The sequence below is a fragment of the Rattus norvegicus genome, chromosome 7, assembly GCF_021556685.1.
Source record: "Rattus norvegicus strain SHRSP/BbbUtx chromosome 7, alternate assembly SHRSP_T2T, whole genome shotgun sequence".
Lineage (NCBI taxonomy): Eukaryota > Metazoa > Chordata > Mammalia > Rodentia > Muridae > Rattus > Rattus norvegicus.
The window spans coordinates 88,461,037-88,476,956 of record NC_141540.1 but is presented as its reverse complement, the minus strand read 5'-3'; the positions used below and the strand labels follow the sequence as shown (position 1 = coordinate 88,476,956).

General features: G+C 36.8%; 1 protein-coding gene across 1 annotated transcript in view; it reads left to right on the top strand.

Moving 5' to 3' along the window:
* Positions 1 to 15,920, top strand: part of Csmd3 (CUB and Sushi multiple domains 3) — a 1,310,498-nt gene that overhangs the window by 1,243,991 nt on the left and 50,587 nt on the right. The window contains exons 55-59 of the mRNA XM_087559497.1: positions 1,103 to 1,276; positions 4,846 to 5,031; positions 7,842 to 8,015; positions 10,255 to 10,437; positions 14,621 to 14,797. Coding sequence (XP_087415623.1) covers positions 1,103 to 1,276; positions 4,846 to 5,031; positions 7,842 to 8,015; positions 10,255 to 10,437; positions 14,621 to 14,797 — 894 coding nt within the window. The remainder of the gene's footprint in view (positions 1 to 1,102; positions 1,277 to 4,845; positions 5,032 to 7,841; positions 8,016 to 10,254; positions 10,438 to 14,620; positions 14,798 to 15,920) is intronic.

Here is a 15,920-nt window from a genome sequence, read left to right as displayed (position 1 = left end):
AACAAAGTCAGAATGTGAAACATTAAACATATAGCACTTTAGTGAAACTGGCATAATTTAGTGATTAGTAGATGCTTCTTGGTTTTAGTAGTCATTGCACAACTGTGAAGAGCTCAGCTCTATTTCCTATACTCATGAAACTAGTAAGGAATGGTTTTACTTGAGTTTCTAACCAGAGGTTTATGTGGAGACAGAAGGATTCCTTGGACTAACAGACTATCTGCCTGGTCAAAACACAGGAAACCTGGTGAAGATTGACAGAGAATGATGCCCAACACTCTTGTCTGACCTCTATGCATATACCTGCACACATATGTGCAAATACACATGTGCATATTACACACACATGCACAAGCACGCATACACATATACTCAGACTAGGAAAGTAGTGTCTTAAAAACACAAAACCTTTTTATTTATTTATTTTTATTAGATTTTAGTTAATTATTTTATTTATTTATATTCCCAAATTTTGTCCCACTCCCAATCCCCACTCCTAGATCCCTGTTCCCTGATCACTGTTCCCCTCTTTCGGGCATCCCCCTTCCCTGGGGCATCAAGTCTCTACTGGATTAGCCGCATCCTTTCCCACTGAGGCCAGACAAGACAGTCCTCTACTACAGTGTGCTGGGGGTTGTAGACCAGACCATGTGTGCTCTTTGGTTGATGGCTTAGTCTCTGGGAGTTCCCAGTGGTCCAGGTTAGTTGATATTGTTGGTCTTCCTATGGGTTTACAATCCCCTTCACCTCTTTCAATCCGTCCTTTCACTCTTCCATAGGAATCTGTGACCTCAGTCCAGTTCTTGGCTGTGGGTATCTACATCTGTCTCAGGCAGCAGCTGGTAGAGTTTCTCAGAGACAGCTATGCCCCTGTCTGCACACACAATACAGTATCAATAACAGTGTCTGGAAAAACATTCACAATCTTAAATAGTTTTTGTTTCTAATATTTTATATTACTGCTATTTTACATCTTTGTTAGTGAAAAGTACTTTGTGTACATCCACATATCAAGTTGTTTTTCTACTTGGAATTGACTAAAGATAATTATCCTCTGATAATTAATATTCTTTACTTTTTTCTCCTTTTGCCAATGATTTAGCTGTTAGCTGTGGTCACCCGGGCAGTCCAATTTATGGAAGAACAAGTGGAAATGGGTTCAACTTTAATGATGTGGTAACATTCTCTTGCAACATTGGGTATCTTATGCAAGGGCCAACAAAGGCACAGTGCCAGGCCAACAGGCAGTGGAGCCATCCTCCACCTGTGTGCAAAGGTAACCAGCTCACTACAGTCCAACTGGGGTTGTGGCAATATGTCAATAAAGGCATAGATGATAAATCTGAAGAGCTCAGGCAGAAGAGTAGGGAATTAATAATTAATAAAATGAAAGGTTTAATTGTGGTGGAATCTCATTCCATGTTGCCAAATGTTATTTTTTTCAATTCTGTTTTCATTCATTTCAAATTGTAATTCCATAATTTCTGCTCTTCATTTCCCTTTTGCCAGAAACTTTCATACCCTTCCATACATCAAACCAGTTCCATTCTTCAATCTCAGTTTTGGGATCATTTTTCTTGTGCATAAATATGTATACACACCTTGCAGAATCTGTTCATGATGTTTGCGTATATGTGTCTTATTACTCTGTCATTCTGAATTGTTTGACAAAGTACAGAGCTCATCAATGACTCCCTCAGCAGTTATTAGTTGCCAGTATTTCTTTGTCTACAGGGGAGACCTGTGAAACATCACCCCTATCACATTAGCTTTCTGTAAGGCTTTCTTTCTGTTATTAGGACATAGCTATTTTGGAGAACACTATATAGATATAAATATAGATATAGATATATAGATATATAGAGATATAGAAATATAGAGATATAGATATAGATATATTGATATTTATATTGATATATGTATCAATAAATTTCAATTGCTTTTCTATTCATGTATACTCTTTGGTTGGTGGTTTAGTCCCTCGGAGTTCATGGATGTCTGGTTCTGTTGATATTGTTGTTCTACCTATGGGATGGCAACAGCAACAGCTCCTTCAGTCCTTCCACCAACTCCTCCACTGGGGTCCCCATACCCAGTCCAAAGGTTGACTGTGAGCACCCACATCTATATTAGTTAGGCTATGGCAGAGCATATCAGGAGACAGCTATATCAGGATCCTGTCAGCACGTAATTCTTGGGGTTGGCAATAGTGTCTGTGTGTGGTGTCTGCATTGGGTTAGATCTCCAGGTGGAGCTGCCTCTGGGTCGCTTTTCCTTCAGTCTCTGTCCACACTGTCTCCTTATTTCCTCCTGTGAGTATTATGTTCCCCCTTCTAAGAAGGACTGAAACATCCACACTTTTGTCTTTCTTCTACTTGAGTTTCATATGGTCTATAAATTGTATCTTGGATATTCTGACTTTTGAGATAATATCCACTTATCAATGAGTACATATCCTGTGTGTTATTTTATGATTGGGTTACTTCACTCAGGATGGTATTTTCTAGTTCCATCCATTTGCCTAAGAATTTTATGAAGTCATTGTTTTTAAAAGCTGAGTAGTACTCCATTGTGTGGAAATGTACCACACTTTCTGTATCCATTCGTCTGTTGAAGGACATCTGGTTCTTTCCAGCTTTTGGTTATTATAAATAAGGCTGCAGGAATGTAAGACCCATACTTGAATTTAGTAAAAGCAATATATAGCAAATCAGAAGCCAACAGCAAACTCAATGAATAGAAGCTTGAACCAATCCCATAAAAATCAGGTAATAGACAAGGCTGTGCACTCTCTCCCTACCTTTTCAATGTAGTATTCAAAGTCCTAGCCAGAACAATTAGACAACAAAATGAGGTCAAAGGAATACAAATTGGAAAGGAAGAAATCAATATCAATATCAATATCAAAGTCAATATCAATATCACTATATATAGATGATACGATAGTATACTTTAGTGACCCCAAAGTATACTTTAGTGACCCCAAAATTCCACCAGAGAACTCCTAAACCTGATAACCAAATTTAGCAAAGTGGCTGGGCATAGAATTAGCTCAAACAATTAAGTATCCTTCCTCTACTCAAAGGTTAAACAGGCTGAGAAAGAAATTAGGGAAATGACACCTTTCACAATAATCACAAATAATATAAAATACCTTGGTCTTACTCTATCCAAGCAAGTGAAAGAACTGTATGAAAAAACTTCAAATCTCTGAAGAAAAAATCAGAGAAGATCTTGGATGAGGGAAAGACCTCCCATGCTCAATGGATTGCCAGGATTAATATAGTAAAAATGGCCATGTTGCTGAAAGCAATCTACAGATTCCATGCAATACCCATTAGAATTCCAACTCAATTCTTCATATTCTTAGAAAAACCAATTTGCAAATTCATTTGGAGAAGCCAAAAACCCAGGATAGCAAAAACTATTCTCACAAATAAAAGAACTTCTGGGAGAATCACTATCCCTGACTTCAAGCTGTATTACCGAGCAATAGTGATAAAAACTGTATGGTATAGATACAGAGACTGGCAGGCAATCAGTGGAATAGAATTGAAGACCCAGAATGAACCTACATACTTATGGTCACTTGATCTTTGACAAAGTAGCTAAAACCATCCAGCGAAATATAGAATTTTAAACAAATTTTAAAAACCAGAATTTTAAACAAATATTGCTGGCTCAACTGGTGGTCAGCATGTAGAAGAATGCAAATGGACCCATTCTTGTCTCCTTATACAAAGTTGAAGTCCAAGTGGATCAATGACCTCCACATAAAACCAGCTTTGCTGAAACTAATAGAAGAGAAAGTGAGGAAGTACCTCAAACACATGGCCACTGAGGAAAATTTCCTGAACAGTACACCAGTGGCTTATGTTCTAAGATAAAGAATCAACAGATGAGACCTCATAAAATTGCAAAGCTTCTGCAGTACAAAGGACACTGTCAATAGGACAAAACAGCAACCAAGAGATTGGGATAAGATCTTTACCAATCCTACAGCTGATAGAGGGCTAATATCCAATATATACAAATAACTCAAGAAGTTAGACTCCAGAGAATCAAATATGGTACTAAAAATGGAGTATAGAGATAAACAAAGAATTCTCAACTTTGGTTTCCTGAGAGATATCATGTGGCCCTGAAGCACCTAAAAAATGTTCAACAAAATGTCATGAGGAAAATCAAAACAACCCTGAGACTCTACCTCACACCAGTCATAATGGCTAAGACCATAAACTCAGGTGACAGCAGATGCTGGCAAGGATGTGGAGAAAGAGGAACACTTCTCTATTGTTCGTGGTGTTGAATGCTGGTTCAATCACTCTGGAAGTCTGTCTGGAGGTTCCTCTGAAAATTGGAAATAGTACTACCTGAGGATTCAGCTATACCATTCCTTGGCATATTACCAAAAAGATGCTCCAAAACATAACAAGGGCACATGCTCCACTATGCTCATAGCAGCCTTATTTATTATGGTCAGATGGTAGATTTCTTATTTTTTAATGAATTATGATAAATTTTGTTTTGCTTAAAATAATATTTATCCAATATTTTACTATTGGTAACAAAAATAACTTAAGTGGAATCCTTCTTCCATCTATATTTAGCACAATTCTTAGGAGTTAATATGGTTCTCAAAATTACTATACATTTTTCTGTATTTTCATCTATAAAAATATGACTATTTTATCAAAAGTTCCTGGGTTAGTAAATTTCTGGAGTATTTGGTTTATTTGACTAAATTCACTTCTGAAATGAAGTTTTTAAAAAATTCAACAGAATTATACCTAGGTATATTTATATTAATCTTAAACTAACATTTAACTTTTTTCTTTTCTTTAGTGGTGAACTGTTCTGATCCTGGAATTCCAGCCAATTCCAAAAGAGAAAGCAAAATAGAACATGGGAATTTTACCTATGGTACTGTGGTATTCTATGACTGTAACCCAGGATATTTTTTATTTGGGTCTTCAGTTTTGATATGTCAGCCAAATGGACAATGGGACAAACCTTTACCAGAATGTATCAGTAAGTAGATAATGTGAATTGTTCCTATAAAAATGTTATGGAAACAATATTGATGTTTATTGACATAACTCAAACTGTATACCAGGGGAAATTACCTTGACTTATTATGTTTCAAAACTATATATTGATGTACTTCACAAATTCATTGACCATTTTTTCTATCATATCACTTTATTTTCTAAAATGTAAAATTTCTTCTACAATACCATGCCTATTTCTAGAGATAATGGAACAAACATCTCCTTAGCCTTGATAGAGAACCCTCAAAGCATGTGAACGGCCCACGGTGCTATGTACAAGAAGTTGAATGAGGGGTTATAACATGAGTAGAAATAGCTTGCCATAAGCCCACCTAAGAGTCACAGCTCTAGAAAGCTAGAAACCCAGACTGTACTACTGCACAAGTCGCTTAAATTTAGACAGTTTTAGGCTGTCTCTTTAGGCAGCTTAGATGGTAGGAGCCTTTTATAGGTCTCTGCTTCTTTCAGGTTGCCTGGTTAGTGAGTGCCTCTTTTATGTATTTTAGAGAGTCTCTTGGCAGCCTCCACTGCTCATATTTACTTGGGGAATGGGAGGTAAATAGAATCTTGTCAGTTTCAGTTTTGGTTTCCTGAGCAAAAGGAACTTCCATGATGAATAGAATGTGTCTCAATAAGTGTCCCTCCAAGATGTAGAATTTAATCATATAGAAAATTGCTATACATGAAATATTAATATGACAGGTATGTCTTTATCATTCTTTGAGTATGGATAAAGGCAGAAGATAATGATACACAAGTACCACACTCATTCCTTTAGCGTTATCATTATTTTAGAGGCAGGAATTTTCTATCAACATTAAATTATTTTTTGATACACTTTAGTTTGATGTGTGTGTGTCTGTGTGTATTCCACATATTCATTAAAATAATTTTATGTATTTGGACTGATCACTCTATTGGGTAAAAAAGTCTTCCAGACAATGATCTAAGTTCAAATATTAGAATTTAAGTGTAAAAGACAGATGTTATAGATGTGTTCCATGTACTCCTACAGTGAATTAGAAGAAACAGATAGAATTTCACATGGAAACTAGCCCTAGTAAGTTCACAGAAACAATAGAGGCTTTAGGTGGATAGAAGGAACTGATTTTAAACAGAATGTCTTCTGACCTCTGCAATAGTACTGGAACACAGACACAGACACACACAGACACAGACACAGACACAGACACAGACACAGACACAGACACAGACACAGACACAGACACAGACACAGACACAGACACACACAGACACAGACACAGACACAGACACACACACACACACACACACACAGAGAGAGAGAGAGAGAGAGAAGAGAGAGAGAATTTAAGAGTTGGGAGTGAAAAGGTTTGAAGTTATAAGAACATAAATCAAATTCAGACAATTGACAAGTCTTAAATTGACTGATAGGACATAAAAATTTTATAAAGTATTACAAAGTGCTTGTCCAAGTAACTTTTGGTTATAATAATAAAGTTATTTCATATTCATATTTTAGAAAGAGTGATTTCTTTTATATTTATGAAGAAAGATTTAATGAAAAGGTGTGGCAACACTACTTTTGGAGAAAGAAAGATTTCACATGTTCATAAAATTTCTGATTTTATGTAACTGAAGTACTGGTTTGACAGGTGGAATAAAATTTATTTTATTTCTTTTAGTAGACTAACTCAGTGATTTGAACCATTTATTTACATGAGCTTTATAACCGTAACATTAAATGTAAAATATTTTGGGGTTTTTTTTTTGTAGAACATAAAAACTTTAAATCGTTTAGGTTTAATTTTTATTGTGATAGGCCTTTGACTTTACTGACTAATACGTGTCACTGAGGAAGTTTGTTAAATAGCAAAGGCATCTTGGAAGTTCATGAGTCATTTGCACATTTTCTTGGTCTAAAAATGGATAGCTTCAGATCTTTCTATAAGCTTGATTTAATAGTAAACATACAATAATTTCCAAGTTTCTACAATATTTACTTTTTTTATTCTTGTAAGCATAGAAACATTTTGAATATCAAGAAGTCCTCAAGTCTTTTCTCTGTTTAACATCCATTGTGAATTAGTGCCAGACTTGCAGATAGATTGTGAATCACAGAACTTCTTTTTTCTATATCTTTAGTCTCAAAATTCTTCCCGTTCAATTTTGGTATAGTCCACCTTTTAATCAAACTGAGCTTCCTTATGTTTTCATTTAGTTGACCTTTCTCAGTCTTCTAAATAACTTGGACATTCTCCTCCAGTTAAATATATATTTCAAACCAATGGTTTGGTTAGGTACAGTCAGTACTAACACCACTTGTTACAGCAAAGCAAACATGGGTGTATATATTTAGGTTTCAAATTCCTATTAAACTCATCCTCAGGATGAATGATTTAACACAATAGTCCCCATAACTAAGACATTAATATCATGTTTAGGAAACTAAATTTTATAAAGTAAGTGTGTCTATTTTAATATCAAGGATATGTTCATCTTAATAATATTTAAATTAACATTTTGGCATTCCAACTGAATCTGTCATCTGCAAAGTATACAGTTTAGTACTGATCAAATTCACGTAAATTAAAAGGAAAGAAAATTTCAGAATATTTTAAGTAAATTTCTGATTTTGTGTCCATCTGCAGTCATACCTGACTTTGGTCACATGTAGTCTTCAGAGTACTGGCTGGAAAATGCTTTGACATGTTGGAGTAGAAAATGTACTTTTATCTTATAAACAAGCTGATTCAGGTTGTTCGATAGGAGATATAAAAAAATTTTATATTCAAAAATTATGTATTGTAGTGATTGACTGTGGACACCCTGGCATTCCTCCTAATGCAGTCCTGTCTGGAGAGAAGTATACTTTTGGGTCAACAGTTCACTATTCCTGCACAGGAAAGCGTTCTCTTCTAGGCCAGGCATCCAGGACTTGCCAGCTAAATGGACATTGGAGTGGATCTCAACCTCATTGTTCAGGTACCAGTGGAATGGAACTGTGTATGGCAGAAATTTACTATGATTACTAATCCATACAGCATACTCTAAGGACATCAACATCCCTCTTAAAAATTTTGTGAGTGAAGACCGAAAAACATTTATGTGAATGCTTGTAAGGGAATGTAAATCAAGCAGCAAAGGAATGCTAATTTTCTATATCAATGGTTCTCAGTTTCCTAATACAATGACCCATTAACCCAGTTCCTCATTCTTTGGTTACTCCTTACCATAAAATTATTTTGGGGGCTAATTTTTAACTGTAATTTTGTTACTATTATTTTTACTACTATTATTGTTGTTGTTATTATTACTATTATTATTAACAAAAATATCTGATATGTAGGATAGCTAATAAGTAATCTTTACAAAGGGTTTATTGTACTCTACAAAGGGGTAATGAGCCAAGAGTTGAGAAACATCCTAATTCTCAAGTGTGTGTTTTGGATTGTACCCGTGCTCTATGTAAACAGCTAAGTGATTTTAGGATATGTTTCAGTACAAATTCATAAGGACTCTGTAGATATTTTATTTTAGTACAAACCAAATTTGAAAAGGTACAGGAGTAATGTTTATCAGAATTCATTTCTCTTTCTTTCTAAGCAATGCTTACTTAGTGGCAAATTAAAAACAAAATCTAAATGCTTTAAACTCCAATGACCAAACGAGTATTATGAAAGCTATTTATCAATACCAAACTTATTTATCTATTATTACTATAATATATATTTATTCATTATAACTATAACAGTTATCTTTAAATTAATGAAAATAAAATGTAGGTTTAATTAATAACCCATTAATATAGTATGTAATGCATTTTACGACAATGTATAACCTATTACTTTCTTTAGAAATATCCTAACATTGTTAGAGATAGAATAGATCTCTTGTCAGTACTATTTATGTTCATCTGTTACCTAGATATGATACTCTTTTCCCATAATTCTCTAAATTTACATATTAAACCTTTTACATGATTCAATTTTGTAAAGATTGTAATAGATAATTTTAGGAAGAGTTTTATATTGTTTTCTATTTAGAAGTGAGAAAAGTGAAGTGGTTGAGTTCAAATCTTCTAAATCATGGCAGTGATTGGGACTTCAAATTTAACCTACAAATTAGTGTAATTCTAAAACTGTCTTCCATGATGATCAGTCTTATCTTTAACTTACTCATTATAAGTAAATTTCCAGAAGACCAGCCATACAAATATCCTCCTCATCTTTATACAGTATATTAAAAGCCTAGTATTGAAGGGAAGAATAAACTGCTTATATGTTAAACAGTAATATAATAGTCTAAAATGCCTGAAATGCCTGTAGTAATTAACATTGCATTTTAGATTTAAAAACAGAAGTTTATGGATAGATTCCACCTAGAAAACACATGAAAGTTTTAAGTACCATCACAATCAACTCCTCTCTCTCTCTCTCTCTCTCTCTCTCTCTCTCTCTCTCTCTGTCTCTCTGTTCATGTGTATCTTTATATTATGAATGTGTATACTGTGTTTAGAAATATTGAAGTAGTGTAGAGAGTGAGAAACTGCTAATACTGAAAGCAAAGGACAAGAACCTTGTGCTGACAGTGATGAGGGAAATTCTATTTGAAATTTGTTCCCAGCTTTTAATTCTAGGATGCTTACAATTTATTTCTATATTCTCATAGAGGAAAAAGAAATCAGCTAGTTGCTAACTCTTTGCTAACAGACTTTGCGAGAGGAAATTTAAAAGGGCTAAAATGTAATTCATTGGAATAATTCTATTATATTGTTTATATTGTTCTAGCTCACAGCAGTTCCAGAATAGCCAAAAGATTATTAATCATAAGACAATTCAGAGAATGAATTATGTAATCACTCTAGCCACATTTTTTAAAAAATTTTATATAAATACATTTTCCATTAAGTACATATTTTTGTCATTTACAAATTTTTATCCATTCTATTATTAACTATATTGTGGGAATTATAATGAAATACCTGTAACTATTTATATCTACAAATCTTCAATAACGAAAATAACACAATAGTCAGAAACCATTATTTGTGCTTTTTCTTCATATGAGTACAGCCAGGTGGGAGATATTATTGACATTTTTATTCAGTCAAATTAAGTAAAAATAGCATGTATATAACAAATGCGTACTAAGCTATTGGTGAAAATGGTGAACAAAATCAATACATATCATAATAAATTAATTTGAACTTTGCTGCATGCAGGTGACACCACTGGTACATGTGGGGATCCAGGCACGCCTGGTCATGGCTCCAGACAGGAAAGTGATTTTAGAACGAAAAGCACTGTACGGTTTGCCTGTGATACTGGATACATTCTTTATGGCTCAGAAGAAAGAACATGTTTATCGAATGGCAGTTGGACTGGGAGGCAGCCAGAGTGCAAAGGTAATCTCATGTCAAAGTTAAATATATGGAAAGTGCTTAACATACTTCAGTCTGATTTTCAACTTCATTGAGTCAAAAGATTTCCATTATTGTTGTTATTCTTTAAACATTTTTCACAGTCCAGTCACCATCCCCCTCCCAGTCCACCCTCAGACCACTCCCTATCATACTCTCCACTCCCATCTCTAAGAGGACATCCCCACCCCACCCCCACACACACCCACCTGACCAGACCTCCCTACTCCCTGAGGCCTCAAGTCTCTCAAGGGTTAAGAGCTTCTCTCATTGAAACCAGAACAGGCAGTCTTCGGCTGTATATGTGTCTAAGGCTTCTTTTTCTTTTTTCTTTTCTTTTATTGGATATTTTCTTTATTTACATTTCAAATGTAATCCCATTTCCTGATTTCCCCTCCAGAAAACCCCATCCCATCACCCCACCACCTGCCCCCATGAGGGTGCTACCCACCCATCCACCCAGTCTCACCTCCTCCCCTCCCCGGCATTCCCCTACACTGGGGCATCCAACCTTCACATGACCAAGGGTCTCTCCTCCCATTAATTCCCTACAAGGCCATCCTCTGCTACATATGTGGATGGAGCCATTAGGTCTATCCCTGTGTTCTTTTGGGATGGTGGTCTAGTCCTTGGGAGCTCTGGGAGGTCTGACTGGTTGATATTGTTTTTCTTTTTCTTTCTTTTTTTTTTTTTTTTGGTTCATTTTTTCAGAGCTGGGGACCGAACCCAGGGCCTTGTGCTTCCTAGGTAAGCGCTCTACCACTGAGCTAAATCCCCAGGCCCGATATTGTTGTTCTTAATGGGGTTGCAAACCCCATCAAACCCCTTTCTCTAACTCCTCCACTGGGGACCCTGTTCTCAGTTCAGTGGTTGGCTGCTAGCATACACATCGGTATGTTCTGAGCATCTGCCTCTGTATCTTCTGAGGAACAGCCAGACAGATTTCCAGAGTGGTCTTACAAGTTTGCAATTCCACCAACAATGGGAGGGTGTTCCTCTTTCTCCACATCCTTGCCAGCATCTGCTATGACCTGAGTTTTTTGATCTTACCAATTCTGACTGGTGTGAGGTGGAATCGCAGGGTAGTTTTGATTTGCATTTCACAGATGACAAAAGATGTTGAACACTTCTTTATGTGCTTCTCTGCCATTCCATATTCCACAGTTGAGAAATCTTTGTTTATCTCTGTACCACGCTTTTTAATAGGATTAATTGGTTCTCTGGAGTCTAACTTCTTGAGTTCTTTGTATATGTTGGTTATTAGCCCTCTATCAGATGTACGATTGGTAAAAATCGTTTCCCAATCTGTTGATTGCCATTTTGTTCTATTAAAAATATCCTTTGTCTTACAGAAGCTTTGTGATTTTATGAGGTCTCATTTGGTGAATTTTGATCATAACCACTGATGTTTTGTTCTGAAAAATTTCCCCTGTGCCCATGTGTTCCAGGCACCTTCTCTTCTATTAGTTTTAGTACATCTCTTTTTATTTGAAGGTCCTTGATCCACTTGAACTTGAGCTGTGTACAAGGAGATAAGAATGGATCAGTTTGCATTCTATAGGTTGACCACCAGTTGAACTAGCAGCATTTGGTGATAATTCTATCTTTTTGCCACTGGATAGTTTTAGCTCTTTGGTCAAAGATAAAATGACCATAGGTGTGTGTGGGGGGGCAGTATTTCTGGGTCTTCAATTCTATTTCATTGATCTACTTGCCTGTCTCTGTACCAATACCATACAGTTGTTGTTGTTTTTTTTTTTAATCACTATTGTTCTGCAATACAGGTTGAAGTCAGGGATGGTGATTCTCCCTGAAGTTCTTTTTTTGTTGAAGATAGTTTTTGCTGTCCTGGGTTTTTTGTTATTCCAAATGAATTTGCAAATTGCTCTTTCTAAGTCTATGAAGAATTGGAATTCTGATGGGGATTGCTTTGAATCTGTAGATTGCTTTCAGCAAGATGGCCATTTTTACTATATTATTCCTGCCAATCCATGAGCTTGGGAAATCTTTCCATCTTCTGAGATCCCCTTCAATTTCTTTTTTCAGAGACTAGAAGTTTTGCCACACAGATCTTTCACTTGCTTGTTTACAGTCACACCAAGGTATTCTACATTATTTGTTACATGTGTTGTTTCCCTAATTTCTTTCTCAGCCTGCTTATCCTTTGAGTAGAGGAAGGATAGTTAATTGTTTGAGTTAATTTTATATCCAGCCACTTTGCTGAACTTTTTTATCAGGATTAGGAGCTCTCTGGTGAAACTTTTGGGGTCACTTAAGTATATTAACATATCAACAAATAGTGGTATTTTGATTTCTTCCTTTCTAGTTTGTATCCCTTTGGCCTTTGTTTGTTGTCTAATTGCTCTGGCTAGGACTTTGAGTACTACACTGAAAAGGTAGGGAGAGTGGGCAGCCTGTCTGGTCACTGATTTTAGTAGGATTGCTTCAAGTTTCTCTTCAGTTAGTTTGATTTTGGCTACTGGATTGCTGTATATTGCTTTTATTATATTTAGGTATGGTCCTTGAATACCTGATCTTTCTAAGACTTTAACCATGAAAGGGTGTTGAATTCTGTCAAATAGTTTCTCAGCATCTAATGAGATGATCGTGTGTTTGTTTTTTTCTTTTGAGTTTGTTTATATATTGGATTACATTGATTGATTTCCATATATTGAACCATCCCTGCATCCCTGGGATGAAGCCTACTTGTTCATGATGGATGATCATTTTGATGTGTTTTTGCATTCTGTTTTTGAGAATCTTAATATTTTGGCATCGATATTCATAAGGAAAATTCATATCAGCTAGTGTATGCTGCCTGCTTGCTGGCCCAGTGTCTGAGAGATCCAGGTTAGTTCAGACTGCTGGTCCTCCTATAAGGTTACCATGTTAGTTGAGACCACTGTTCTCAGCTTCTTCCAGCTTTTTATTCCAATTCAAACATAGGGGTTCTTAGTTTCTGTCCATTGGTTGGGTGCATGTATCTGCACATGAGTCTGTTGGGCCTCTTGAAGGCCAGACATGCCAGGCTCCTGTCTGTAAGCATACCACAGCATCAGTAACAGTCTCCCACCTTGCTTGAGGCCTCCTGTGAGCTGGTTCCCAATTTGGGATGATCACTGAAACTTCCGTCCCTCAGTCTCTTCACCATTCCAGTCCCTGCAATTCATTTAGACAAGAATAATTCTGGGTCAAAACACTTGACCGTGAAATGGCAACCCCATCCCACACTTGATGATGACCTGCCCTTCTACTCTACAAGTAGAGATAGACTTTACAAGTCCCCTCTCCACATTGCTAAGCATTTCATCTTAGGTCCCTCACTTTGAGCCTTGAGCGACTCCCACCTCCCAGGACTCTGGTACATTCTAGATGGTCCCTCCACCTTCTTCCTCCCAAGATTACCTGTGTCCATTCTTTTTACTGGCCACCAAGGCTTCACTCCTGTTCCCCCCAATACTTGATTATGTCACCCCCTTCCCCTCGCTATCCCCTCAGGTCCCTCCCGCCTCTGCTCCAGTGATTGCATTCTTCTCCCCCCCAAATGGGATTGAGGCTTCCTCCCTTGGGCCCTTCAGCTTGTTAACCTTCTGGAGTTCTGTGAATTTTATCCTGGGTTTCTGTACTTTTGGGGCTACTATGTACTTAGTGAGTACACACCATGTCCTTTTGGGTCTGAGTTACCTCACACTGGATGGTATTTTCTAGTTCTATCCATTTGCCTGCAAAACTCATGATATCCTTGCTCTTAATAGTTGAGTAATATTCCACTGTGTAAATAAACCATATTTTTGTATCCATTCTTCTGTTGTGGAATATTTGTGTTGTTACCAGCTTCTGGCTATGACAGATAAGGTCATTAAATATATCTCTGTGTGTGTCCATGTGGCTATTTCCTGTGACAATAGTAAATCAGGAAGCTCTGATCTCTGCAGTGATTTCATGAAGTCACTAATAAATTAAAGTTTGAGTAGAATAATGAGAGGTGGCAGAATTATGTAAATGGACCTAGTTCTAGGAAGTAGGTAGGCAGGTGCATAAATCTGATATTTCACTGCCAAGTTTGGAGAAGTATAGTACTTGATAAAGGGATTTGTCATTAAGACTTTGCAGAAGGATTTTTGTTTGTATTACTTTTAAACATACTCATTAACTGTTTGTTTTATAGCTGTGCAATGTGGTAATCCAGGAACAACAGCAAATGGGAAAGTCTTTCGAATTGATGGTACCACATTTTCCAGTTCCGTCATCTATTCATGCATGGAAGGCTATATCCTTTCAGGACCCTCTGTTAGACAGTGTACTGCCAACGGAACATGGTCTGGAAATTTGCCCAACTGTACAAGTAAGTTTTTCTTAATATTTAAAAATTGTCCTAAAATAAAAATATATAAAACTGTTTTAAGTCTTAAATATTAATTCTTTGAGATTAAAAGATTATGCATGTTTTTTTAAATTTTTTTATTAACTTGAGTATTTCTTATATACATTTCGAGTGTTATTCTCTTTCCCGGTATCCGGGCAAACATCCCCCTCAACCCTCCCCTTCCTTATGGGTATTCCCTCCCAACCCTCCCCCCATTGCCGCCCTCCCCCCACCAGTCTAGTTCACTGGGGGTTCAGTCTTAGCAGAACCCAGGGCTTTCCCTTCCACTGGTGCTCTTACTAGGATATTCATTGCTACCTATGAGGTCAGAGTCCAGGGTCAGTCCATGTATAGTCTTTAGTTAGTGGCTTAGTCCCTGGAAGCTCTGGTTGCTTGGCATTGTTGTACATATGGAGTCTCGAGCCCCATCACGCTCTTCCAGTTCTTTCTCTGATTCCTTCAACGGGGGTTCTATTCTCAGTTCAGTGGTATGCTGCTGGTATTCGCCTCTGTATTTGCTGTATTCTGGCTGTGTCTCTCAGGAGCGATCTACATCCGGCTCCTGTCGGTCTGCACTTCTTTGCTTCATCCATCTTGTCTAATTGGGTGGCTGTATATGTATGGGCCACATGTGGGGCAGGCTCTGAATGGGTGTTCCTTCAGTCTCTGTTTTAATCTTTGCCTCTCTCTTCCCTGACAAGGGTATTCTTGTTCCTCTTTTAAAGAAGGAGTGAAGCATCCACGTTTTGATCATCCGTCTTGAGTTTCATTTGTTCTAGGCATCTAGGGTAATTCAAGCATTTGGGCTAATAGCCACTTATCAATGAGTGCATACCATGTATGTCTTTCTGTGATTGGGTTAGCTCACTCAGGATGATGTTTTCCAGTTCCAACCATTTGCCTACGAATTTCATAAACTCGTTATTGTTTTCCAGTTCCAACCATTTGCCTACGAATTTCATAAACTCATTGTTTTTGATAGCTGAGTAATATTCCATTGTGTAGATATACCACATTTTCTGTATCCATTCCTCTGTTGAAGGGCATCTGGGTTCTTTCCAGCTTCTGGCTATTATAAATAAGGCTGCAATGAACATAGTGG